At 41.1% G+C, this 27,441-nt stretch overlaps 1 protein-coding gene across 1 annotated transcript in view; it reads right to left on the reverse strand.

Moving 5' to 3' along the window:
* Positions 1 to 27,182, reverse strand: part of b3glcta (beta 3-glucosyltransferase a) — a 156,399-nt gene extending 129,217 nt beyond the window's left edge. Inside the window, exons 1-3 of the mRNA XM_020529584.2 lie at positions 27,037 to 27,182; positions 17,789 to 17,844; positions 16,345 to 16,384 (exon numbers count right to left, since the gene is read on the reverse strand). Coding sequence (XP_020385173.1) covers positions 16,345 to 16,384; positions 17,789 to 17,844; positions 27,037 to 27,097 — 157 coding nt within the window. The 5' untranslated portion in view covers positions 27,098 to 27,182. The remainder of the gene's footprint in view (positions 1 to 16,344; positions 16,385 to 17,788; positions 17,845 to 27,036) is intronic.
* Between the last annotated feature and the right edge of the window lie 259 nt (positions 27,183 to 27,441).

Here is a 27,441-nt window from a genome sequence, read left to right on the forward strand (position 1 = left end):
CAGGCAGTAAAAACATGCTTATTCCAACCTGAAATAATGCTCTAAGATATCCATGATCTCAGGAGGGAACAACAGGTGAGTGGCGTAACACTTGTGGGTGCAAAGCCCCACATGCTAACTTTCCAAGGCACTTCACAACTCAGCAGCCAAAATTCTTATTCAGCCTGTTCACCTCTTGTACCCATGCCTCACAGTCACCCAATACCTCCTACAAAGGATTTCCTTCTCTCCTCTCTGTACAGAGTCTGTTGTCCTTTCTGTCCTTGTGGGAGAGATAGCAAACAGCTTGCAATCTCCATGATTAGTCTCCCTTGGCTTGAATGAGACTTGCTGACAACGAAGGTAAGTTTACTGGCTTTGTGTTTGTGCTAAATGGCATGACGAGACAGAAGTAATATGAACCTCGTATCATTAACTGAGGGGGCAACGTTCAAAAAGAAAAGGCTAGACAATGCAAGACAGGAATACTGTGAGCATCCAGGTAGGTTCAAAGTATGTGCACTGGAGATGCAGCCTGGTCTGTGGCATAACCTGGGAGCGTGTTCTTGATGCACAGGGTATTTCCAGGAACACAAAAGTGATGGCTCCCAGTTTACCCCAAGGAGCAGCACTGAAGTGCAAATGCAAACTATACATGGTTTGGAAATGTGCCAGGAGGGATGCTAAAGGTTGGCACATATCAGATGCTAATGTTTGTGGACATACAATGTTCGCAGCCTGTGCCTATGCAGCGTGTCCTGAGATGTTGATGCTTACTGTCCAACATGGAGGTCCTTCACAGCAACCAACACATTAAATCTGCCAGGTACCTTCTCTGGTTTAGGATTTGAGTGAAGATTTGTAGCTTGGGTGCTGGTTGTACATGTTGGTGTGTTCGTCGAGCTGGGAGGTCTGATAGCAGACGTTTCGTCCCCTTACTAGGTGACATCCTCAGTGCTGTGGAACCTCCTGTGAAGCGCTGTTATCTCGTGCCGGTTTGAATTTATATGGTCTGGTTTTTACCGCTGCCGGTAGATGCCAGTTCCGGCTGTGCATTGTAATGGTCGGTATATCGGGTCTAATTCAATGTGTTTGTTGATGGAGTCCTCGGATGAATACCAAGCCTCCAAGAATTCCTTGGCTGTCCTCTGTTTGGCGTGTCCAATGATAGTAGTGTTATCCCAGTTGAAAGTGTGGTTCTTCTCATCTACGTGTAGTGAAACCAAGGACATTTGGTTGTATCGTTTAATTGCTAGCTGGTGTTTGTGGATGCGGGTTGCTGGCTGTCTGCCTGTTTCAATGTATATACCAGATACAATGCAATATTTAATACAGCACTGAAATCCCAAGAATAGAACACTTGCAATCGCTGCAGAACTTTAACTGAAGTCCCATGAAATATACACAGTTAACCTCAGAAGATCATCAAATATTTATAGATGAGGAAGACCATATGATCCATATTAAATCATCCATCCAGTCACCCTCCTTTGCTAATATTAATTTGATCCATTGTCTCTTAAATGCATCCAGCATTATTACCTGCACTACTCTACCAGAAATCAAGGATCATTCTCTCTGAGAACCTGAATTAGAATTCTTTACATGCAAAAACTAAAAGTTGTTTCAGGAAACAAGGCGATGTCTTTGCAGGGAAGAAAGTTTCATCTTACAGGCAATTATAGTTTTGACACTCTGCTGAACAATATGTCAAGAGTGATGAATCCCACATGACAATCATAATGCTGGAGACATGTTAGCATAGATAATGTAAAGATGAAAGAACATGCTTACATAAAACACCTGCACAACCTCAGGACCTGCACAACCTCAGGACTAGTAAAATAAAGTGCCTTAAAGCCAACAACTTATTTTTGTGGTGTAGAAATGTTGAAATTAAGGGAAGTGGGGAGTAAATCCATTTACAATATAATATCAAATAGTAATGATGTAAACAACCTATTAAATTTTTCAGCGATGCTGGATGAGGGATGATTGTGGATCATCCATGACGGTTCCACCGCTCTGGGAATAATGCTACAGGTACATCTTATGACCTAAAGTCACTGCATTGAACAGACTCAGCAAAGTCCAAAACATTCAGAAAATGAATGATGCAATCATTTGTATGGAAATAAAAGTATCAGACAAATGTTCAATTTTCCCAATATTTCGTTTGCTTGACATTAACTAACTTGTTCAAAGTTGAGAAAGCTAATAAAAAGGAAAACATTGCTTCATAGAGGCACAGGGTACAAATGTGCAAGGATTTGGACTCAAGTTTATGAAGCATCAGTTGGACCTCAGCTGGTCCAATTCTGGGAACTGCGTTCTAAGGATGTTCGGGCCTCAGAACTGGTGCAGAGCAGGGATGAAAGACTTTTTTTATGGGGAGAGACATGAGAAATGTTTGAAGGAAAACACAAAATTTTAATGTGGTTGTTATAAACTGGAATGTACCACAAGAAGATAGTGAAAGTAGATTCATTAGTAATTTTCACAAGGAATTAGAAACTTAGGAACATATGAGCAGAAGTAGGCCATTTAGTAACAAGAAATCATCAATCTTTTTCTTAAACCTAATTAATCATTGAGTTTCCACAGCTCTGGGGGCGAGAATTCTAAAAATTGACTGTCCTCTGAGTGAAGAAGTTCCTCCTGATCTCAATCCCAAATGGTTTGCCTTTTATCCTGAGATGGTGTCCCGTAACTGTGGAAATAAGTTAAGGGTAACATTCTTTCTGCATCCACTCTGTTTATCCCTTTATGAGTAAATCCTTGGATGAGAAATATTTGTAGCACTACAAGAAAAAGGAGAGGATTGCAACAAATTTGATAGATTTTCAAAGAGTGTTCTCCAATGCTAAATCCTATGATTCTTAAAATTGCTTTAAGTAAGCACTCATTGTTTTTAAAAGGTACACATGCTTTCTCTAACCAACAGATCAGAAACATTGGAGGTGGGTTTCACCTCTGTACAGCCTGCAAATCTTCTCAAAGTATTGGGAGTGAATGTCATTGGAGAGCTTCATTTGTCATACTTTACTCTTGACAAGGAGAATATGAGGCAACCATGGCAGATAAGGGAAGTCAGGGACAACATAAAAGCAAAGAAAAAACACACAGTGTGGTGAAGATCAGTGGGAAGCCAGAGGACTGGGAAGCCTATAAAAAGCAGTAGAGGGCAACTAAAAAAGCAACAAGAATGGAGAAGATGAAATAAGCTAGCTAGTAATATAAAAGAAGATTGCAAGTGTTTTATTAGATGTCTAAAAGGTAAGAGAGAGGCAAGAGTGGACATTGAGCCACTGGAAAATTAGGCTGGATATGTTGTAATGGGGAATGGAATTGGTACTTTGCATTAGTTTTCACAGTGCAAGACCAGCAGCATACAAGAACTTTAAGGGTGTCAGGGATGGCGGTGAGTCTAGTGGCCATCCCTAAGGAGAAGATGCAGGGGAAGCTGAAAGATCTGAAGGACTACATGCCAAAGTACTGAAGGAGATAGCTGAGAAGACTTTAGAGGCATTGGAGGTAATCTTTCAGGAATCACTAGAATCAGGGAAGGTACCAGTTGACTGAAAAATGGCTAATGTAACACTACTATTCAAGAAGGGAGGAAGACAGGAAACTACAGGCTGATTAGCCTGACCTCGGTCATTGGTTAGATTTTAGAGTCCATTATTAAGGATGAGACTAAGGAGTACTTAGACGTCCATGCTAAAATAGGGCTGAGTCAGCACAGCTTCGTCAAGGAGAGGTCATGTCTACAAATGTGTTTGAATTCTTTGAGGAGTTAATGAGCAAGTTAGACAAAGAACAACCAGTGGATGTGATCTTTTTGGATCTCCAGGAAGCCTTTGACAAGGTGCTGGACAGAGGGCTGTCAAATAAGATAAGAGCCCACAGAGTTTCAGACAAGGTACTGGCATGATTGGGGGATTAGCTGACTGGCAGAAGGCAGACAGTAGGTATAAAGAGGTCTTTTTCAGGATGGCAACCAGTGACTAGAGGAGTTCTACAGGGTTCAGTGTTGGGGCAACAACTATTCATAAGATACATTAATGATCTGGATGAAGGAAACTGAGGGCAGTGTTGCTAAGTTTCCAAATGATACAAAGATAGGTGGAGGTCATGTTGAGGATGCGGGGAGGCTAGAGAAGGACTTATCAGGTTAGGAGAGTTGGCAAAGAAGTGGTAGATGGAATATAATGTGAGAAAGTGTGAGGTTATGCACTTCGATAGGAAGCACACAGGCAGAGGCTATTTTCTAAATGGGGAAAGGCTTTGGAAATCTGAAGCACAAACATATTGGGAGCCCAAGTTCAGGATTCCCTTAAGGTTAATATGCAGGTTCATTTGGCAGTTAGGAAGGCAAATGCAATCTTACTTTCATTTCAAGAGGGTTAGAATACAAGAGTAGGGATGTACTGCTGAGGCTGGAATATTAAGAGCATTTTTTGGGCCCTGGATCTAAGGAAAGATGTGCTAGCCATGAGGGAGTCCAGAGGAGGTCCACAAGAATGATCCCAGAGATGAAGAGCTTGTCACATGAGGAGCGGTTGAGGACAGTGGGCCTGTACTTGATGGGGTTTAGAAGATTGAAGGGAGATTTGATTGAAACTTACAGAATATTGAGAGGCCTGGGTAGTGTGCACATGGAGAAGATGTTTCCACTAGTAGGAGAGACTAGGACTCAAGGGCACAGCCTCAAGTTTGAAGGGACAACCCTTTAGAACTGAGATAACTACACATTTGAGAATTTTCATATTACCGCTTCATTTCTAGGCCTGGATGCTTTGCAAAGATGATCACTGGGAGACAAGGGCTACCCTCTCTGCAACCATGGCTGATGACTCCATTACACACACCCCTGACTGAATTCGAGCGTAGATACACTGCTGCCTATTCTTTGACCAGGGCCATGGTGGGGTAGATGATAGCCTGACAGTGAGTTTACAATGCTTGGATCAGTCCAAGGGTCTTACAGTGCAGTCCAGCCAGACTGTGCCGCACAATCCCAGCATGCTATAATCTGCACAATAAGAGCAGGCAAAGAGGGGATATGGTGGAACCTGAAGAGCTGACTGCAGTCTTCCAAGGAGGAGGATGAGGACATTGAGCAGGAGATTCATCACCTTCAGCATGATATTGCACTACAGAGCAAGGCACAATGAGTCAGACAGGACTTAGTTGACACCCAGTTCTAGTAAATAAGAACTTGTTGTAGTGATCATTCATTGATTGTAAATATTTTGTTTCCCAAAACACAAGTAGATCCAGTTTGTTGTCAGAAATAAATGCAACTTTTGTTTGTTTTCTTTCTTTGCTTTTGCTGTTGTTGAACATATGTGAATCTTTTCAATCATTTGAAGGATTTTTGGTTACGTGATGCTCTCATATTGAACAATGAAAAGATGTTATTCTATACAGAGCATTAGGGAAAGAGTATAGCTCCCACAGCCAGTGTTCTAACATGGTAAGGCACTAATGATGGGCTGATGCTTGATTCTTGTAGCTGTAGTTACAATGACAGTTGATCAAACAGATGAAGATTTAAAAAAGCAATATGTATTTGAAAGCAACAGCAAATATCTGTGAATAGCAGCTATATAAACTAAGAACAGAATACTGGAGAAACTCAACTGGGTCCGGCAGCATGTGAGGAGAGAAAGAGTTAACATTTCGAGTTGAATGACTGTTCTTCAGAACTGAAGAAAAGTCCAGTCACGAGAGTCAAAACACAAACTTTGTTTCTCTTTCCTCAGATGTTGCTAGTCCTGCTGAGCTTCTAAATCATCTTTCTGTTTTGAATACATTTCCGTTTTTGATACATTTAAATATGCAAGCTTGTCTTTGTAATGAAGTGTCATCTGTACCACCTATGTGACCTCAGATCATTTCTTTTTTGTTCCATTTCCACTTTGTACAGTGTGACAGTAGCTCCTGACTTTATTTAGTGCACAGTTTGGCTTCAAATGTGGCACTGACACCAGGAAAATACATTTGCCATTGCTGAGTGCATGAGAAGGTGAGCGGGGCACCATAGATGTAAGGTGCATATGTTATGAGGCAAGCTGCAGAGAATTGCATTAGAAAACTCGGACGGAGAGAAAGCCTCCATGAAACTCATTGAAACTGACACTTAGCCAATTTTTGATGAGATTAAGCTCATTATTTGTTAGTTTAAAAACTGCTTCAGTTTCCGACAAACATTCACATATTTCAATATTTCTGAAATATTTGCAATTAAACTAAAATGTAAAAATGTGAAGGTAATATACTTTAGAATTCAGAATATTAAATGAACAGGTATATATCTGACATTCTTATCGAAGCATACAGCAACTCAGAACTGGAATATAAATATAGGAGGTAGGAAATGAAAGGAAAAACAGACCACACTCCATGGAGTTCACATTCTGGTCTGACATGGCATTATTGACTGATCATTGTGACAACTAACAACACACAGCAATGAGAAAAAGACAGACATGGTGATAAACATGTTCCACTAAGCACAAAAATAAATCCCGCTTTACCTGATAACAGAAATTATTTTAACCTTTAAATTGTGTACTCTGGAGTTTAATAATGACCATTTAAATTGTTAACCACTGTGTATTACATTCCACTAAATAATTTATAGCTCATGCTATTTGTTGACTGTTATTTAAAGTGAAGCAAATTGAGTTTCCAAATAAAACAAGGACGCATATCAGTTTGAGATAATAAGAACTGCCGATGCTGGAGTCAGAGATAACACAGTGTGCAGCTGGAGGAACATAGCAGGCCAGGCAGCATCAGAGAAGCAGGAAAGCTGACGTTTCGGGTCGGGACCCTTTGGTCAGCTTTCCTGCTCCTCTGATACGCATATCCTTTTGTTTTCTGAACAGTGAGAAAGTATTGTGTTTTGTGCATATCAATAACATCATTTTTTTGAAAATATAAGCAAGATCTATATTCCAACTTTAATGAGTTCTGTGGATTTTTTTCAGCAGAGAAATGGAGAATAATTAATTATGGAGAATAATTAAGTCCAAAAAAAAAAACAGATGGCTGAGCTCTTTGGGCACTCAGTATCTCCAGACACACTTAATGGACAGGGATCACACACATCCCTGTCCACGGGTTGGCATCCAACACATATTGGCCTCACTGCATCACCATGGCACATCTCCGGTCTACATACAAGTACACTGCTGCACTTTGAAGTACAGGGACAGCTTTTATTGCAATGTTGCAACGACAATTTGAATGTGAAGAAATGCACCCATTTCACATACCAGGCTGCATTTCAGTAACCCTCACTTTCTCTCCTAGTGCTCCCCCCTCTTGCTTGTCTATATTGATGCTCAAGGCATTTTTTTTTCCATTTTGCCTCGCCTGCTAGAGCTTACAGACTCAGTAATTCTATCTTGACTAGTCACAAAACTAGCAAGTCTGTCAGTTCAAATGGCTGGACATCACTGTGCTGTGTGGTGTGGTGGTGGTGGTGGGCCACAGTCAGTCCTGGATGTCCATCCACTAAACGTCACAGGGTTTGTAATCAAGGGATTGCAGAAGGGAAGCCGGGAAACTCAATTGTGGTGACTTGAAGCAGAATGTTGTGATGTAGAGCTGATAATAATTTTGAACTGGGGGGAACTCTATATACAAGAGGGAGTGAGGGCGATAAAGCACTGAATGGAGAGTAGTAAGTGTAGGAGGCAGGAAGTGGGGTGCGAGCAACAGTCAGCAATACTCTGACTTCAATGGGAGTGGCTGGGAGAGGGAATAGTGCATTACTATATCAGGCATGTTAACTTGATAAGACTTTGGTCCAGGGAGATGGGGTGGAGTACTCCGTTAGATTGAGAGGCCGAGTGGAAACGCAGAGAAATTCAAAGCTAATGGGGTAATGGGGAGGCATATCAAAGGTGAGAGGTTGAGACTGAGACTCGGTGCGTGAAGAGGGACAACTGTTTCCTTTCATCATGTTGTAAAATAACAGGTGTGCACTGGAGCTGAAAATGGCTGCCATCAAACCAGAAATGGTCAGGCTAAGTCTTTTGTATGTTGGAGGAGGTGAGATTGGTTTAACTGGGCCTGTATTCATAGAGTTTAGAATAACGAGAGGGGTTCTGATGCAAATGTATAAAATTCTAACAGAGTTGGACAGACTAATGCAGGGAGGATATGTCCCCTGGTTAGTGAGTCTAGAACCTGGGATCACAGTCTCATGATATGGAGTAGGCCATTTTAGTTGAGATGAGGATACACTTCTTCATTCAGAAGGTGATCAACCTGTGCAATTCGCAATCACAAAAAGCTATGGAGACCAAATCACTGAGTACATTCAAGAAAGAGATTGATTTTATTTAGATATTAAAGGCATTAAGGTGTATAAGAGAAAGCAGGAATTTGGCATTGAATTACAGGAACAATCATGAACATATCGAATGGTGGTGCATAGCTCATGGGGCTGAATGGCCCATGCCTCCTCCTAGTTTCTATGTCTCTTTGTTTAGTTCTGGGAGGACGGAGGATTCAGCTTCCATCAATGCGAGACCCTTCAAAGGGAAACAGCATTATACAAACATGCACCCAGTAAAGCTGAAGACACCTGTAAGCACTACATGCTGATGTGAACTTTTGCATTAAGGTGGGGACTAAAATCATGCCTCAAGCACATTTGACCACATAGTGCAACATCAGGAATGAATGCAAGTAACAACTGTGACGCACAAGCAATACATGGGGTTGGATGGGGGAAGCCTAGAAAGAATCCCTCCAGTTGCTAAACTAAAAAGTGCCTTCCAGGTTCCCATAGCCTCTACAAAGTGCAAGAGCTGCTCACATTATACCTTGAACAATCAAAACCCATGGAATGCTAAGGTGGCTATGATTGCATCTTCAGTATTCTAAGTGCAGCTGATAATGAAAAAAAATCACATCTCTTAGGAAACCAGAGACTGAATTTACAATAAAATGCCACCTGCACCACATGCGCCCTTTGTTTTTCCCCTTCAACAACTTCAAGGTGCAGTCTCAATAACCTTGGGGTTTGATTAGGACATTTGTACCTAGAGGGGTCAGACATGTGGGATGTGTTCTGCCCAGAGGCAATTTTACCTTCCTTGCCTTGAAGTCCAACAGGACTGAGAGTGGAAGGCTGTAAGCGAAAGTGGAAGGCCATCCACTTTGTAAGTATCCTCTGATGGGACTTCTGAAGTGGCCTGTATGTTTCTTCCTCTGTTAGGGTGGCTACTGGTACCACCTTGTCTCCTCATGAGGAAGGGGTCCTAAACGTCATGTGGCAGCTGTACAAAATGCTGGTGAAGCACTTTTGGAGTACTGCACACAGTTCTGGTTGCCCTGTACAGGAAGGATATCATTAAGCTGGAAAAAGAGTGAAAAAAAAGATTTACAACAATGTTACGGAGACTGGAAGGCTGGGACTTTTCTCTCCTCGAGTGTAGGAGACTGAGGGGTGATCTTATAAAGGTTTATAAAATGAGGAGCATGGATAAGGTGAATAGCCAAAAACTCTTCCCCATGGTAGGGGAATCCAAAACTAGAGGGCAGAGGTTTAAGGTGAGGGGGAAAGATTTAAAAGGGACCTGAGGGGCAACTATTTCACACAGAAGGTGGTGTTTATATGGAAGGAGCTACAAAAGGAAGGGGTAGGGTAAAATGCAATTACAACATTTGAAAGTCATTTGGACAGGTACATGGATAGAAAAGGTTTAGAGGGATATGGGCTAAATGAAAGCAAATTGGACTAGTTCAATCTAGAAAACCTGGTCGGCACGAATGAATTGGGTCGAAGGGTCTGTTTCTGTGCTGTATGACTCTATGACCTGACCACTGTCCGAAAGCAATGGGATGCAGCTCTGTTTGTATTTCCAGCAAATTTGCATGCACCAAGCTCTCCACGAAGGAAACCAGACAATTGCTCACTAGAAGCAGCAAGGTCTCAATTGTGTGACTGCAGTCTTTCGACTTTGCATCATATTCACAACAGCCCAGAAAACCTGCCTGCTGCACTTGTGAATTTCAGTGAAGACATTACCGGCCAAATTGTAGGTCCTATCTTGCCTAGTGCTGAGAAGGAGCCTGGTCCGTGGCAGCTCCCCTAGTACCAGCGACCTGGGGAGTTTCTTCCTCAACCAGCCAAGGAAACATGGCAGTGATATGCTGTCAAAGCACATACTCCCAAATCTAATCCAGATAAAATAACCCCCAAGGTGTCAGGATCTGAGTTGTTGGGGGTGCAGGAAGCTGTCCGTACATCCTCTGGCATCCATGGTCTTGTTCTCTGAGGTGGAGCAGGGACTGTCTTGCAGTGAATGTCTTGGCTGTGGGAACCATGCTAATGCTGCTTGTTTCTGCAGGAGGCAAGAGGGAGAATGCATCTCCATAGAACTGGTCCCAGTCCTTGCCACTGAGGGACAAGATCCTCTCTTCATAGGGGTGAGCAACTGAATGATCACAACTCAATTTTTATTAATAAAATAATTGCTACAAATGGTTTAAAAACTCAATTTCACCACAATTACGAGAGTATGAATGTGCTTCCTTCAACAATTCATTAATCATCAATTTCTAATATGTATGAAAGCAAAACTGAAGAGTAATCACCTGCAAGTTCAAAGTGCTGGATAAATACCTGGAAAAATTGTTTGTTACATTTTATGAATTATGTAAATATCACATTTGATGATTGACTAAGTGAACATGTAAAATTCTAACTTCAAATTCTGTTTTAAATTGATCTCATTTATCATGCTGAAATTGATTTGCATAACATCTACAACCATCATTCTTAATCACATCTACACAATGATGGAAATTAACAAGTCTCCTCTGATCAATATTCTTGTGACTAATTATGTGCATAAACCTAATCCCTCATTACAAGAATGATACTTATCTAACTCGCCTTGTATTTTACTCAAAGCCTAATTAAATTGTGGATGTTGAAATGAGTAGATGGTAGAATTTAACTGATCTTTAGATGTAAATGATTGTTGCAATTACTAATGTCCCTTCCTTTCAATTTAGCCCTCAAATACTTTAAAGTGCTTTCTGATCATGCTGGATTTATGTAGGAGAATGAGTGTCCATTGTCATACTATAGACCAAATTATCCAAAATACAGGATAAAAGCATTCAGGTATAATTACAAATATACTTTGTGTAGTTCCCTATGTAATGAACTTTTATATCGATCCTCCCAAAATTCTAATATAGCTATCGTACTTTTGGCAGACTTTTTTTTTGAAAATCAAAATGCCAAGACTTTAAGATTTTCAAAACACTATTCCATAAAGGATAATAACATCCATTTGTCTCTGAGCCTTTGACTAAAACTTTGACATAAACTATTTTGAGAATGCATTAATCGGGAACAATGCTACTCTCAGTAATTTCATTATTTAAATTAAGCTTGGGTCAGCTCAAAGATTTCTTCTTCTCACGCAGTTCCTCCGAATCGAGGATGACTTTCTTCCATTCTGAAGTTGTGGATCATGAGGTGTCTAATCAATCCAATGTCACATCTTCAGACACTGCCCGTAGATGGGGCAGGTTATGTCTGAGGAGACGGGTGTGCGGGATCCTTAGGTTTTCACATGCTCATTCTGCTGCTTGCACTTAGCCTCCACCTGGGCCTGCTGGAGACTCTCGAAATGGATGCACATTCATTGAGGCTTCTTTTCCAGTTTGACCAGTTTTAGGCAAGAGTTTCTCCTGTGTTGGTGAAGATGGTTCATTTTCTCAGAGAGGATTTAAGGACATTTTTAAAGTGTTTTCTCTGTCTTCCGAGTAACTTCTTGCTGTAACAAAGCTCAGGGTGGCTTGTTTTGGAAAGATTTTATGTCAAATATGCAGATGATGTTGCATGCCCAACACAGCTGATTGACTGTAACCAATGCCTCAATGTTGGGGTCATTAACCTGAGAGAGTACACAGCTAGTGGAGCACCTATCCTACCACTGGATTTGCAGGATTGTGTGGAGGCATTGCCAGTGATTTTCCTCAAAGGGATGAGTGTCTTTTGCACACTGTCCATGTCTTCAATGCATACAGAGGGCACTACTGCACTGTTGACTATGAGCTTGGGGCCAGGTTCATGGCCTCTGTCATAAAACAGCTTGTTCCTCAGTTGGCCAAAGGCTGAAATGGCACACTTGAGGTGATATTAAATTTCGTTAACGATGTCTGCCCTCACTGAAAGAATGTTTCCAAAACATGACAATTAACAACTGTGTCAAGTACTCTCTGTGGATCTTGATAGATAGTCAGGAAACAGTGTTAAGTGGACCACACCTAGAATGCTGTAAACAGATTTGGTCTCCTTATCAAAGGAAACATATACTAGCATTGAAAGCAGTCCAGAGAAGCTTCACTGGGTTAATCCCAGGTATGGAGGAATTTTCTTATGAGGAGAGGTAGAGAAAGTTGGAACTATACTTATAGCAATTCAGAAGAGAGGTGACTTTATTGAAACATATAACATTCTTAGGAGGCTTGAGTGTTCTTCTGTGAGAATGTCTAGGACCAGAAACATAACCTTGGAGTAAGCAGTCATCCATTTAAAACAGAGATAAGAAGGCATTCCTTCTTTCGGAGTATAGTGAATTTATGGAATTAGGCTGAGTGGTTAAGTATACTCAGGGCTAACATAGACAGATTTTTATTCAGTAGGGAAATCAAGGGTTGTTGGGGAAAGTGCAGAAAAGCGGAGCCTTCCATTCTTCAACTTTTCTCCATTCGTTTCTGGCTATAGTTATCAATAAATATTCATTACGAACCTACTAACTCCCACAGGTAGCTCTGTACAATTATACAACTACAATTCCTTTCACCCTGTTTCCAGTAATGGCTCCATTCTGTTCTCCCAACTTCTCTGTTGCATCTTACTCAATGATGGATTTTCCAAATTAGCTCATCTGATGGGTCTTCAATTAAGTATTCACTCCACTCATGATTTACAGGGCCACTGACCCTACTTAATCCATTCCCTACCTTTCTGCTCTCACCCTTTACTCCCCCTCACTCCTTGTGTCCTTTTCACTCACCTGCCACTCCACTAGCGCATATACTCAACAGATGATATACCGCCATTTCCTTCTCCTTCAGCATGATGCCAAGCATATTTTCCCCTCCACTTCCCTTTCAGCATTACAAAGGGACCATTTCCTCATTGACATCCTTATTCATTGCTCAGTCATACTTAAAAACCCTCCCTTTCCCACTGCACCTTTTCATGCCGTAGCAGGAAGTAAAACATCTGCACTTTTAAGTCCTCAAGCCTCACTGTCCAAGATCCTGAAATGCCTTTCAGAAGGAACAATGATTTACTTATACTTTTTTTCAATTTAGTATCCAGTATTCACTGTTAACCATGTGGTCTTCTCTGCAAAGAGGACACTAAATGAAGACTGAAGTTGCAGAACTGAGTTTTAAGTGAACGTCCCCTTAACTTGCCTTGGCCTTCTGCAGTGCTCCAGTGCAGATCAATTCAAGCTCAAGAAACAGTACCTTATCTTCCACTTGGGCCCTTTAGAGCTTTCTGGACTCAGCACTGAGATCAACAATTTCAGGCTGTAACTCCAGCCCTCGTCATGTTTCCTTTTTCTTTATAGATTTTAGTTTTAATCTCTTCTCTCTTGTTTTTACTTTTGAATGCCAATGGTTCACCATTCAGCCATTCACCCTCCTCAAGACATATCCTTTGTTTCACTTGTAGCATTACAGCTCCCTTTGGCCTTGCACTAATTCGTGTCATTTATTTTCTCATTTTCCACTCTATCACAAATCTTTCCTTCAGTTCTTTTTCCATCCTCCCGCATTTTACTTATTTAAAAGCTATTCCATTTCTAAATGTTCCCAGTTTTTATGAAAAATCATCAATCTGAAACGTTAACTCTGTCCCTTACCCCACAGATGCGGCCTGACCTGCTAAGTATTTCCAACATTTGTGTTTTCATTGATTATAGCAAGGTTCGATCCTGGTGCTGATGTTACTCTGCAACTCAGGGTCAGTTTCGAACATTTCAAAATTTACCAAATCCTCCTTTTCATTACTGACCATATATCCAATCAAAATTAATCTGCAATATTATGCTGCCTCAAAATCTAAAGCAAAAGTAATGTAGTCGTAGTCCTACAGGACCGTAGGGCTCCTCTCTCATTACTGAGAGATAACTGGTGGTGGCTTAACTTGAGGGTCAGGCAAGAGGAGAGGTTGAGAACGAAAACCTTCATGGTAACCTCAGCCAGTATAAGAATTGAACCTATGCTGTTGGTATGAGTCTGCATCACAAGCTAGCCATCTAGCCAACTGAGCTAAGAAACCACCAATGAAAGACATGATATATAGCAAACTAATTGAGTATTAACTCTTGGCATTATGAGCAGCTAATCCTTTACTAGTCAAAATCTTCAAACAATCACCCTTGAAAAGCTTCATAATGCCAGGCTGTGTTGGATTAAACACAGAAGTTGTGCTCTTTGGAAGAAAAGTAAATTCCATACATATTAGGCCAGAAATTTCAAGAAAATTAACTGTAACAATTCAAATGATTTTATTTGCAACTTGAAATTTTAACAGAGAGAAGAGTTTGAGAATTGGCATCTACACAGTAGGAGTGCTAGCCGGTTGCATAAAGCTACAGTTCATACCAGGAGAGAGCGGAACAAACTGTTCCCCACAAACATTTAAAAGGATGCAGTGAACACTGTAAGAAATCCGGGAAGATGAACTTAAAAATACATCCCAAAAAGGCAAAGAGTACCACTATACTAACGCTTAAGTTCCGCAAAAATGAATAAATTTCTGTCACCCACTATAAATTTTTGCACAGCTCAAGAGGTATAACTAGAAAATGGAAAAGAGAATTATCCTAACCCTTGGCCTTTTTCAAAGTAACTAAAAATCAAACTGTATGCTATCAAACACTTAGAGCAGTTAAATCAGGGCCTTAAATGTTTGTTTGATTATTTTGTGGGATGTGTGCATTGGCTCATAAAGTCACCATTTACTGCCTATCCCTACTGCCAATGAGAAGCTCATAATGAGCCATGTTCTTGAACTGCTGCAGTTTTTCATGGTGTTGATACAGCCATAGTGCTGTTACTTAAGGGAGTTCCAGGATTTTGATACAACTTCTACAAAAGAGTGCTAATATACTCCCAATATAACAAAAGCAAAATTTTGCAGATGTTAGAGATCTGAAATCAAACAGTAAGTGCTAGAAAAGTTCAGCAGATCTGGCAGCATCCATGGAGAGAGAAAGTGAGTTAACATTTAAAGTTCAATATGGTTCATCTTTAGAACTGAAGAAAGGTAAGAATGTTATGCACTAAATGCTGTTGAGAAAGGATCAGGTGAAACAGAAGTGTCAGGACAGGGGAATTTAAATACTAAAAATATTTGATAGTGCAGAACTTTCATATTGCTGAAAAAATACACATTTTATTATATCATTGCACACTCATTGGGGCAATTTGCAAGAATACTAACTCAAGGAGAAAACCATTATTGAAAGCCTAACAGAAAGCCCTAAGGGCATCATTCATGACCCTAAAAAGTTCCCAGTCTATCTCAGAATATCCTAGAAAGATAAAGTATCTCAAAACTTCAAGCAAAACGTGAAATGAGCTGTTACACACCATTGCTTTGCAGTACAATGCAACATAAGACAATAAACTTTGACAAAATGCGTCTTTTTAAGCAACACTAAAGACATCACGGAACAAAAGGCAAACAGAGTGGTGATGTTTGGAATAACAATAAAAAGCAGTTGCATACTAAACTTAGGATAGTCAGAACTACAGATGCTTGAGTCGGAGATAGCACAGTGTGGAGCGGGAGGAACACAGCAGGCCAGACAGCATCAGAGGAGCAGGAAAGCTGATATTTTGGGTCAGGACCCTTCTCCAGAAAAAGAAGGGTCCCGACCTGAAACGTCAACTTTCCTGCTCCTCTGATGCTGCCTGGCCTGCTGTGCTCCTCCAGCTCCACACTGTGCTACTGCATACTAAACTTTACCATCTCAAGGCATTACTTAGGAAAAACAGCCAGGGCTCCAGCTGCTGATCTGCAGCAAAGCTTGCTGCAGCATTGCTCTGGATACAGAACACAATCGGCCTCAACGTTGTAATATCACCATTAGCCACTGAAGCAAGGTAGCTCACATTCGTGAAACCAAGTGTGAAATGGACACATTCTGAACAAGAGGAGAGAAAGCTTAGTGGAGAAAAAATTTTGTTTTACTTTTTCACATCAAAAATTTGGGATATTGAAATTAAGTATCACAAAAATGGTTTCTAAGAAAATCAAAGTCCCCATTTGAGAATCACTGCTCAATAACATACCTAAAGATGTGTTCTGTGGTTCACTGCCATCCGTTGATATCTGCAGAAAGAGATTTTAATGAACATATTCTGAAAGTAAACACAACTGTGCATGTGCTGCAGATATTTTACACAACAGGGCATACTTTCTCTTTCAAATTAATGTTGCAAGAAGTAAACAGATAAAAGATATTACAGGGTGGAGGAAGTTGTTAAACTTTCCCAAAATTACTTGTGACTAATTCTGTGTGAAAAATTATACAGAATTCCCAACAAAGACTTTAGCTGCAAAATCTTAAGGTAGCATCCTATGGACCATTCATCTTTACAACTTCTCAGAGGAAGAATGACAATATCCATGAAGAATTATGGGGCTGTTTTATGACCATCCTTGACAGTTTTCTTGAATACTAATAATGAGCGTATGTCCCTTATGATCGCCAGTAACTGCTAAAAGACACAAGATGGATAGACTTCCCATTTGTCTGACTATGATTTAAATCACAAAGAGAACAGACTATAATATGAAACAAAATTAAAATAATCCTTGGAAACATACTCTGCTTAAAATTAATATATTATTATGAAATTTTTGATCTACAATTTTGGAAGTAGAGATACAGTTTTTAGAATATCCGTTGTTTGCCTTTAGAAATATTACTAAAATAGCAACTGTGACAGAGTACACCTAACAGGCAGAATGTAAAAAAAAACTTTCAAAAGTAACAATAACTTTTTCTATTTAACTTGATTGTAGATAATTATCATCAAAGTAAAACAAAGAAGGACTTGGCAAATGTCATCAAAATGCTGATTATAATAAAGACAGGGTTAACAAATCAAGAACAAATCAAACTAAATCACAGCAATTAAGATTCTAGTTATTCATTGGTACATGCCTCCGGAACTCCATCAACAAACACATTGAATTGGACCCTATATACAAACCACTGAAAAACAGAACCGCAAGTAATACCAACCACCCCAGTAAGCCGAGGCAGATAAATAACAAGCAGGACAGAACCCAGTGCTTCCCCGAAGGTGCACTGATGATGTTACCTAGCAGGGTGACAAAACATCTGCAAGCAAACACACTGGCTCGGTGAGCAAGTCTACAACTTCATCCACAATCTGAGCTACAAATCTTCTCAAAAACTTTTCCAGAGGGCAGTTAAGAGTCAACCATATTGCAATGGGTCTGGAGTCACATGGAATTAGTGAGCCAGATGGGTTTTTTTCTGACAATCGGCAACAGATTCACAGTCGTCATTACACTCTTAATTCCAGATCTTTATTGAATTCAAATTCCATCACCTGCTGTGACAGGATTCGAATCTGGATCCCCAATGCATTATCTGGGTGTCTGGATTAACAGGGATGGCTAATAAATGCTCGCCTAAATGTAGTCATGTTTCTTTATTACCATTGCATATCTAGAAATCTTTGTGGATATGGAATGGCATACCTGCGGTGATGAGTCTTGTTCCTTTGCAGATCTTGAAACAATGTTGAAAACCAATACTAGAGCAAAAAGACAGGGCTGTTAGGATGGAATATACATTTTGCTGTTCTTAGTAAAAAGTACAATTCATTTTAAATATACAGAGGTTAGCCCTGGTCTTCCAGTGACTATATTCTTACAAGGTTTCTGGTCCTTGAAGTGAAGCAGAAACTTGAGTGTTTTCAAGACTACAAGCATCACGGCAGCTCCCAGGTACATGGTGCACATTTCTAAGACGTTATACCGAAGGCCGCAGTATACCTGTCTATTGATGGAATGAAAGTCTTTTCTGTTCATGAAATCTGTCATGTTATGATATGAGGCTCTCAACGCAACATGTGTACCCATCTATAGTGGCCTGCACCTGGTGAAAGCCGGCCATGTTGGCAAAACCTGCTGTCTGCCCTGTAGCACTGACTTCACGGACAAATGAGATGAAGCAGTGTGATCTGACACAAATTAAATTGGTAACAATCTTGATTCATTTGTAGGTTGAGGGTTATGAGATTCCACAAAGGTCCCCTGTGAATCCTTGGAAGCAGCCAGTTGCCTAACAGTTTAATACAGCTGTCACCTTGGGTTTGATGGCCACCCACACCTTCGGCTCACAGGTCCCATGACAGTATTCAGGGATATCCTTGAAGTGTGGATATCTTACTCATGTGGTGCAAATAGCATAATTGAGCATAATAGACACTGTATCTGGAATGGCTCGCTACTCAGCAGATTCCACAGAAAGACTTGCATCCCTTGCACCTGCTCCATCTTTAAAAGGGCACTGTGCACCCACATAAGCATCCCAAAAGCTGCCCTGTCAGTCAAGGACAGATTGTGGAAATGTTAGAAAAGGCAAGGATGACACTGCAGTTCTCCAACAGGGACCTGAATGTCCTGGTCAAATGCCTGACATGAGGTCCTCACCGTCTACAAGGAGAGAATCCTGTACCTTGCAGGCTAAGGCCAGAACCACTCCTGTAAGTTTGCCAAGACAGCGACATCCCCTCAACCGAGTAACTGCCACTCTTCATTCAACAGCAACACTCACATTAACCCCAAGTTTTATTCATTGCATGCCATTTCTCACCACTGGCCCTGACGTCTTCTCTCTCGTGTCTTGAAGGTACCACCAAGTTGTCCATCACCTCTGTGGGGAAATGCCCAGCTGCACCACAAGCCATTTCCTGGATCTCTGAGCTTGAGACTACTGAGGCCTCAGAGGAAGCATTGGCAAGGCTGCCTTCTGAACTCCCCACCTGCCCCAGCTCACACCTCAGTGGAAACTCTAGGCTTTGAGAATGTGGGGCCATAGTCTGGCGAGCACCTCACTGCGAGAGCTCTGCAGCAGGACCTGGTCACTGGCACTTGGAGGACAACTGGAGACCAGAGCACCTGATCAGCGCCAGGCAGGAGATGACCATATAGTGTCAGCAGAGACCTTACTTACATGAACAAGGAGGAACATGAGCAATAAAAAGATATGTGGAACACAACTGCCCTCATTGCCCAGAAGCTGTAGCAGTGCAGTGAATTATATAACCATCTGTCTGCTCCATGAACAGGTTGGTGGCTGCCATGGAGAGCCAGGTCCAGCATCCTCAGGCACTGGTGGAGGGCAGGATAGCTCTGTTCTTCAGCGGCCCAGGTATTTGTCCTCAGGACCTAAGGCATGGTGATAAGGGAACAGCGAATCTGGCAAGCATTCCAGGTGCCCCTCATGGGGAGACAGGGTGGTGCCATGTGGCATGCAGCCACAGGAGGAACCACACACAGCTCCCTTAGACATTTCACCTGCGGACACTAGAGTTGGCTAGACCCTCTACCTCTCCCCTGCCTACTAGCTTACAACCCTTGGAAGTTCATACTAAGGAGGGTCTTGCATCTGGCAAGAAGACCGTCAGCATATCTGGCTCATCCAAACACAAGTGCTCCCAGGTCGCCAGACTAAATCTCCTGGGCCAACATCTCAACCACTGGCCAGGCTTCTCTACTCCATCTGCAGAACCAGGGGGCACACAAGGACATAGTCCAAAGGAGAGAAAGAAGATGACATATTTAGGGCACTTTGGTGGTATAGGTTACCATGCAATGTAATTCATTTTTCACTTTTGCATGAACGTCACAAATCTAACATTACATCTGGTTGTTAATCTCTTTGTGTAGGCCAGAAAGCCATTGAGATGGCATCAGACATTACTTCCTAACCATAGACAAGATTCCATGGACGGAGGTCTGAGCTAGTGCATCATGTGAAAGCAAGACGAACAATGCCAACACACAGCATTGGGTCATGCTAATATGTCTGGCCCTCCTCATTCCTATCGTTTCATGGCCTCTGTCTCCAAAAGTATAGCTGTCAATGAGTTGTTCAGCAATGTCTATAGCTGGGAGGTCGATCACACAGATCTGGGCACTTTTTATTTCCAGCATGATGGAAGGCAGCAGTGAGCACTCCTCAGCCACTGGCTTTCAGCCTTAGCATGTCAATAAGCCCCAAAACATCCAAGTGCCCTTCCTGGTCGCACCTCCCCATGACCCACCCAACTCATCTACATGTGCTGGCACCTACCTGCCAGTCCCCTATAGCCCCTGGCATTCTCTGCCCTCTCCTTGAAGCAGGGTGCTCCTGACTGTGGACAAGTGCTCGCGTTCCCATCCATGCTTCACCATATCTCCCTCTTGCAGACACTGTTGTCCCTTCACAACTGTCATTACCTCTTCACCCCCAGGCTGCAGTCCCCCATTCTAAAGACTATATTTCAAACTGTTACTTTCATGGCAAGGCACCCCTACTCCAAACACCCATCTCCATAGCTTTGCAGACAGAGCTGCCATGCTCACTATGGCTCACCTACCTATGTGACCCAACCAGAAATGCACAGACTCCTGGCTGGTGGTTGTACAATTCCCCAATCACATTTGCCCTAACCAACCCCACCCGGACTGCCTGTTGTGGAGCAACAGGAGTGACCATGACTGAGCTGGGTGCCTGTGCATACAAAGTGTCCCCACTGCAGCCTTGCAATGCCAGCTGTCAGAGCACCCTGCAATGCAAATCTCTGTTTCCAGGGTGACCTACAAGTGTATTGAAGAGATGTCATGATGGTTGAGAGGGATTGGCAAATGCTGGATGCCAATTTCTGTAGTCAAGGAGTGCATGTGGTTGGTTCCTCTGGATTGTGCCCTGGGCTGCAGTTTGATCAAAAGCAACAAGGAGGTCATTTGGAGCAAGCAGCTAGCTGAATTTGCCAGAAACCCACACTGGTTTCCATGTCAAATCTTCTCGACGTCTAGCATGTTTGGCACATTTGGTAAGATTGAAAGCTGAAAATTAATGAGTCATGATATTAATAAAGCATTTAACAAGCAACAATACCCTTTAATTGGCAACTCGCCACTGCATTGCAAGAATCTTGCATGTGAAAAGCATAAAAGATGGAGTGCGATACTCTTGACAGCGAGATGGGCTAGAATTCTCATACGATTATTCCACAAATCTCTGTAGTCCACATTGCTCAGACTTCTATAAGATTCTATCCTTAGTTTCTAGTATAGGAGTTTTTGAGGCAGCGTTAGGAGGATGTATAATTTAAAAGTTACTACTTTCCCTATTCTTCCTTTCCATGTTATCTCTTTCTCTCTATTTCCCCTATGTAATGATTTGACATTGAGCTCACTCCTTTTGACTTCTGGGTCCTTTTTGCATTTTATTTACCAATGGTTAAATCAGATGAGTTATGGAGAAACTGTATTAATTGACCTACCAGCTCAAATTTCAGGAGACCTATTGGATCACTGCTTAAAGTGTACCTGCATCCTTAGATATGCTACAGCAGCAAAGTATGACCAGTCCCTTGTCTTAGACTACAGCCAGCATATTACAGCATTATTTTGGGTACAGTGATGGTTCAAAGATGGCTATTGTAACACAATTCTATCTAAGATGGATACTTCAATACATTTCAGCATGAACCTTAGTCTCTTACACAATGAGATTTATACTTTTGCAAACTCACTTTGAAAATGTTGCACACTAACATTTCGATCAGATATAAAACTAACAAGATTGAAGAGATTGAGCTATCATGTTCAGCCATAGGAAATGAATCACACAAGATTCATTATAATTGGTCTGTTCCTACAAAACACAATCAAACACTAGATCCGGAGTTCCCAACCAGGTTTTCATGGCCCAAGTTTTAAGGGATGTGTCAAAAATTAACAGAAAGTACAAAGAAAAAGGTATTAATAAATCAATGAGAATTAGAGTTGAGATGCCTTGTCATTCAATGGAAACCATCCAATAACAGTGAATTAGATGAGGACATCTCTGTGATTTCAGACTTGGATTAAAGCGTTGTGCGAAAGAGGGAGGGGAAATAAATCAAAACAGTCCATGTGCAAGGAGGTGCCAGGGCCATTGTTTGTTCACAGCACGTGAGGGAAAACAAGGTAATAAGATGCTAAGGTGCAACCCACCAAACGGCACTGAGAACAATGCCAGAGCAAAGCAAACAGACAAAAAGATGGTCACTTAACTCTTTGCTTCTTTTACTAATGACATGTTAGGAAAATCAGTTAGCAAAATTCACCGTACATTTTTGTAGATTCTTGATTTCTCCTTAGTTGCAATCTGTATGATTTCACTTCCACACCCATTCCCCCTCTCTGCTCTTCAATTTATTTCACACTGGTATTATGTCTTTAATTTTGTGAGACTGCTAAGAATAATCATACAGTTCTAGTCACCGCACACAGGAAGAATGTGATCTCCCAGAAATGGGCACAGTGGAGATTTATAAAGATTTTGCTTCAAATTGAGGATTTTAGCCAGGATAAAATTTAGAAAGGCCAGGAGTGTTGACTTTGAAATAGAGAAGATAATGGGGAGATTTAATTTAATTGAACAACATTATGACAGGTCTAGCTCAAATATTTTGCAATAGCCTATTTACCTAGGAAAAGATTTACAGTAACCAGCCAAAAATTAGAAATGGAGACAACAAGGTGCAGAGCTGGATGAACACAGCAGGCCAAGCAGCATCATAGGAGCAGATTGGCCGAAGTTTGATTATTGACTATCAAGTATTCCTGACTAGTTGCTTCATTATAAGCTGACAAAGGTGCCCAATAAACAGTTTAAAAACATAGATTTCAATAGGAAAAGTGACAGTCTCTCATGCACATTGAAAAAACAGTAAGCATTTTGCTTTACAAAGCTAACTCAGTGGATTGTACCGTCTTTGTCATTTAATTTAGAAGATCCAATCTTACCCATTTTCATCCTGCACAAGATGACTTATACTCAATTAATGGATTATTATTACCTTGAAACTTGGGTTCTAGAACAGATCTAGTTATGTATAGGTTTGCTTTGTATTTATGTGTCAAGAAATATAGTTTAGTTTGTTGTCTTAGTTGTCACCTTGTTGTCTTAGTTTAGTTTCACTTGAGTTTGGTGCAGGGTTGTTTGAATATTTGTTTACATGAATTGAAATGAGACATTTTTAAAAATGACCTTCAGATGAATAGTTCAATGCTTTAGAAAATAAAAGGTGGAAAAGAGAAAAAAAAAATGATAGGATGCCAAGCAGCAAGGTGTCCTATATCATAGGGAGACTGAAACAATTCAGATGGTCAGTAAGTGGGCAGTGTGTAATCTTCTGTTGGGGAAAATCTGTCAAGGGCAGGAAAGATGTTGGAAGGATCACTAGTCAGAACATTGACTATAGGAGGTAGGACATCATGTTCAGGCTGTAGCGGACATTGGTGAGGCCACTTTTAGAAAACTGGGTACAATTCTGGTCACCCTTCTATAGGAAAGATGTCGTTAAACTTGAGAGGGTGCAACAAAGATTTACAAGGATGTTGCCCGGATTACAGGATTTGAGTTACGGGGAGACGCTGAATAGGCCAGGGCTTTCTTTGCCTCTTGAGTGTTAGAGCCTGAGGGGTGACCTTATAGAGGCTTTTAAAATCATTAGGAGCATTGATAGGGTGAATAGCCAAGGTATTTTTCCTAGTGTGAGAGAGTCCAAAACTAGAGGGCATGGGTTTAAGGTGAGAGGGAAAGATTTAAAAAGGACCTGAGAGATAACTTTCTCACGCAGTGGGTGGTGCGTGTACAGATTGTATTATGAGAGGAATTGATGGAGGTAGGTACAATTACCACTACCATTACAATGAAAAGACATGTGGATAGGTACATGAATAGGGAGGCAAGCGTACCAAATGCCTTCTTCACTACCCTGTCTACCTGTGATGAACTATAACCTGCACCCCAAGGTCTTTTTGTTCGGCAAGACTCCCCAGGACCCTACCATTAAGTGTGTAAGTCCTGCCCTGATTTGCAGATGAAGACCATTCAGGTTTAGTTTGGTCCACATTTGGCACAATATAGTGGGCCGAAGGGCCCGTTCCTGTGCTGTACAATTCTATTTCTATGGGATAGGGACTTCACAAGCAAAAATTTTTAAATTCTCTGCTTCAGAATTCAAGGTTTACACTCTTGTGTTAACATTTTGAGTCCACAGGAGGCAGAGTGAAATTCAGAATTGCTAAAATCCCTGTTGCATTGTGAGCTAAAGTTGACAGCAAATGGGTTCCAAGATATGTTTTAAATCATGGAGCAGCACTGCAGATGAACAGCAGTACATTTTATTACTAAAAGCATTAGGACCCTTGTGGTATAGTGGTAATGTCCCTATCTCTGAACCAGGAGGTCCAGATTCAACTTCACGTCCAGATGCAACCACACCTCTGAACAGGTTGATTAGAAAATATATATATATCTTCTAAGTTTATTTACAAAATTCTTTGGAGAGATTTTCTCTGAACAGCACATTCTGAAACCAAAGCAACAGTGCATTATATCAGGCTTGGTGTTGTGTATTCTGACATGATTAATTAACATCGTCAGCAGCGCAAGGTGGCAGTGTTTTTAATATGTTTGAATTTTATGCTCAGGTCCTAAGGGAGAAGAATGGATCCGAGACTGTTGTTTTAAAGTTAATAATGGCAACCAAGTGGGCATGAATGCTGAGCAGGCTGAAATGCAATATAATACCAGGCTAAGGGACAAATCAATAGAGAAGCAGTGACTGACATTTGAAGGTATATTTCAGAATACTTAAAATAAGATAGTAATGCAATAAAGAAAATTCTGAAAGGACCCATCATTTGTTGTTACCTAAAACATTTAAGGAAGCATCAACATTAAAGAAAAAGCTTATCATTGCACAAAAATAAGTGGCAAGTCAGATGATTGGACAGAATATTAAAAATAGCGGAGAAAGACTTAAATATTAACAGGACAAATAAATTAGAATACGAGAGGAAGCTAGCTAGAAATGTAAAAATGGATAGCAAGAGTTTTGACAAGAATTAGAAAGGAAAAGAGCATGTAAAGTGAGTGATGGTACTCTAGAGAAAGAGAATGGTGATTTGATAGTAGTTAATAAGGAAATGATGAACTAAATTAATAAATATTTCAATTCTATATTCATGACTGAGGAAAGATAAAACAATTCAGTAATAGTAATAAAACAGAAGGTAGAGGGAGAAAGGAACTTGGTGAAATCATGAGGGAAGAGATACTGAGCAAAATGATGGAGCTGTGGGCTGACTAGTCTGTGTCCGGATGGATTTCATCCTGGTGTCTAAAAAAGGGTTCTACTGGTCTAGTAGATTTTATTTTAATTTTAAAATTGCCTAGATTGTGGAAAGGTTACATCAGACTAGAAAGGGACAAATCTAGCTCCGCTATTCAAGAAGAGACTGGCAGAAAGCAAGAAACTATCGGCTGGTTACCTTGACAGTTGCAGTGAGAAAGGAGCGAGAATCAATCGTTAAGTTGATGCTTAGAAAAACTCAAATTAATCAGAAGAGTCAGCACAGTTTTGTGAAAATGAAATCAAGTTTAATCAATTTGCGAGTGCTTTGAAGGAACTATATGCACTATAGATAAAGAGGAGCCTTTGAACATGTACTTTGTTTGGGTTTCGAAAGGGCATTTCATAAGATGACACAACAAAGATTATCCTTTATTAAGAGAAGAACTGAACATCAAAGGAAGAACGTTATGCTTTAATTATACATTACATTAGTAATACCACATCTCAAACACTGCGCAGAGCTTTGGTCCCCTTATTTTAAGGAAGTCTGTAAATGCATTGGTGGTGGTGGTGGTGATGGTTCAGAAGAGATTTGCTAGATTGAAATCTGGAATGATCAGATTTGTGGGATTAGACAGGTTGGATTGAGCAGTGATTTGATTGAAATGTACAAGGTCCTGAATGGTCTTAACAGGTGGACCATAGAAAGGATGTTTCCTCTTGTAGATGAGTCCAGAACAAGGGACACTTTTTTAAAATTAAGGATCACCCTATGATCATGGAGTTGAGGGGATCTTTTTCTTACAGATGGTTGGGCAATTTTGGAATTCTCTTGTCTCAGAAGGCATTGGAGGCAGATTTATTGCATATTTTGAAGGTGGAGGTAAATGGATTCTTGGTGGATAAAGGAATTAAAGGTTAGCAAAGGTAGTTGAAAATGTGGAATTCAAGATCAGCTATTATTCAAGAATCAGATATTATTGAATGGCAAAATAGGTTCAAGGGGCTGAATGTCCTACTTCATTGCTATAAAAGTGACTTTGCAAAAAGCCCAGAGTACTAAATACGATATTGAAAGCTACATACGAAATTTTGGAAGTTTACATTTTAATCGGCTTAACAACAATGCTCTGAGCACTTCTCCTTTAATTGAAGGACATTAAAAAAGTTGGAAACAGAAACCGGATCTTGGGAGGAAGTGCCTCTAATACTGTGTTTTGGAGCCGTGAGCAGCTTTGCATCGTGTACAGCAAAGGGGTGATTGAAACCTATAAACCGGATCCTAGGAATATGCAGTCGACCAGCCAATCCGGCTATTTACACCGCCTTGGCTCAGGCCCTGTCTTGGGAAATGCAGAAGCCCCGAAGTCCAGCTCTGCTCCCGATTTCAGGCCTTGCCAGCCACCGTCACGTTGCAAGTCTGGGGCCGACAAATGGGATAAAACACGGTGGCTGCCTGAGAATGCAGCTCCTACTTGATTCCCCTGAAACTACAGCCTGCGTTTTATCTTCATCATGTTTTACAAACGCTAAGAGCACCGGGCGCTGACTGTGCGGTTTCGGTCACTGTGTTCAGCTTCCTACAGCGGGAAGAACACTTACATACGAGTAGACGGATGAGCTGAGCACGCACGGCCAGCAGCGGACAGCTGTTAGGTACCATCTCCCGGAACGAACAACGACCAAGACGGAGCGTCTGCAAGATTTCAGTAACCCGCCACAAACGGGTCACACAGCAAACTCGATGTAGGAGCGCCCTCCAGAGCCCGGGCAATCAGCCCTGCACCTTGCATTTCATACCAATGCAGATTCCTATATTAGCATGAAAAACAGGTTTCAAAGCTCGGGGAGCACAACAAGGAACGAATGTAGACCTGATTTTTTTTTTCATTTTGGGGATTTGGGCGTTGCCCGCTGGACCCATTATTACCCTTGACAATGTGGTGGATAGCTACTTATTTACTGCTGCAGTCCATTTGGTGAAAGGTACGCTCATAGCGCTATTCG

The sequence above is a fragment of the Rhincodon typus genome, chromosome 6, assembly GCF_021869965.1.
Source record: "Rhincodon typus isolate 14 chromosome 6, sRhiTyp1.1, whole genome shotgun sequence".
In the NCBI taxonomy this organism is placed as follows: domain Eukaryota; kingdom Metazoa; phylum Chordata; class Chondrichthyes; order Orectolobiformes; family Rhincodontidae; genus Rhincodon; species Rhincodon typus.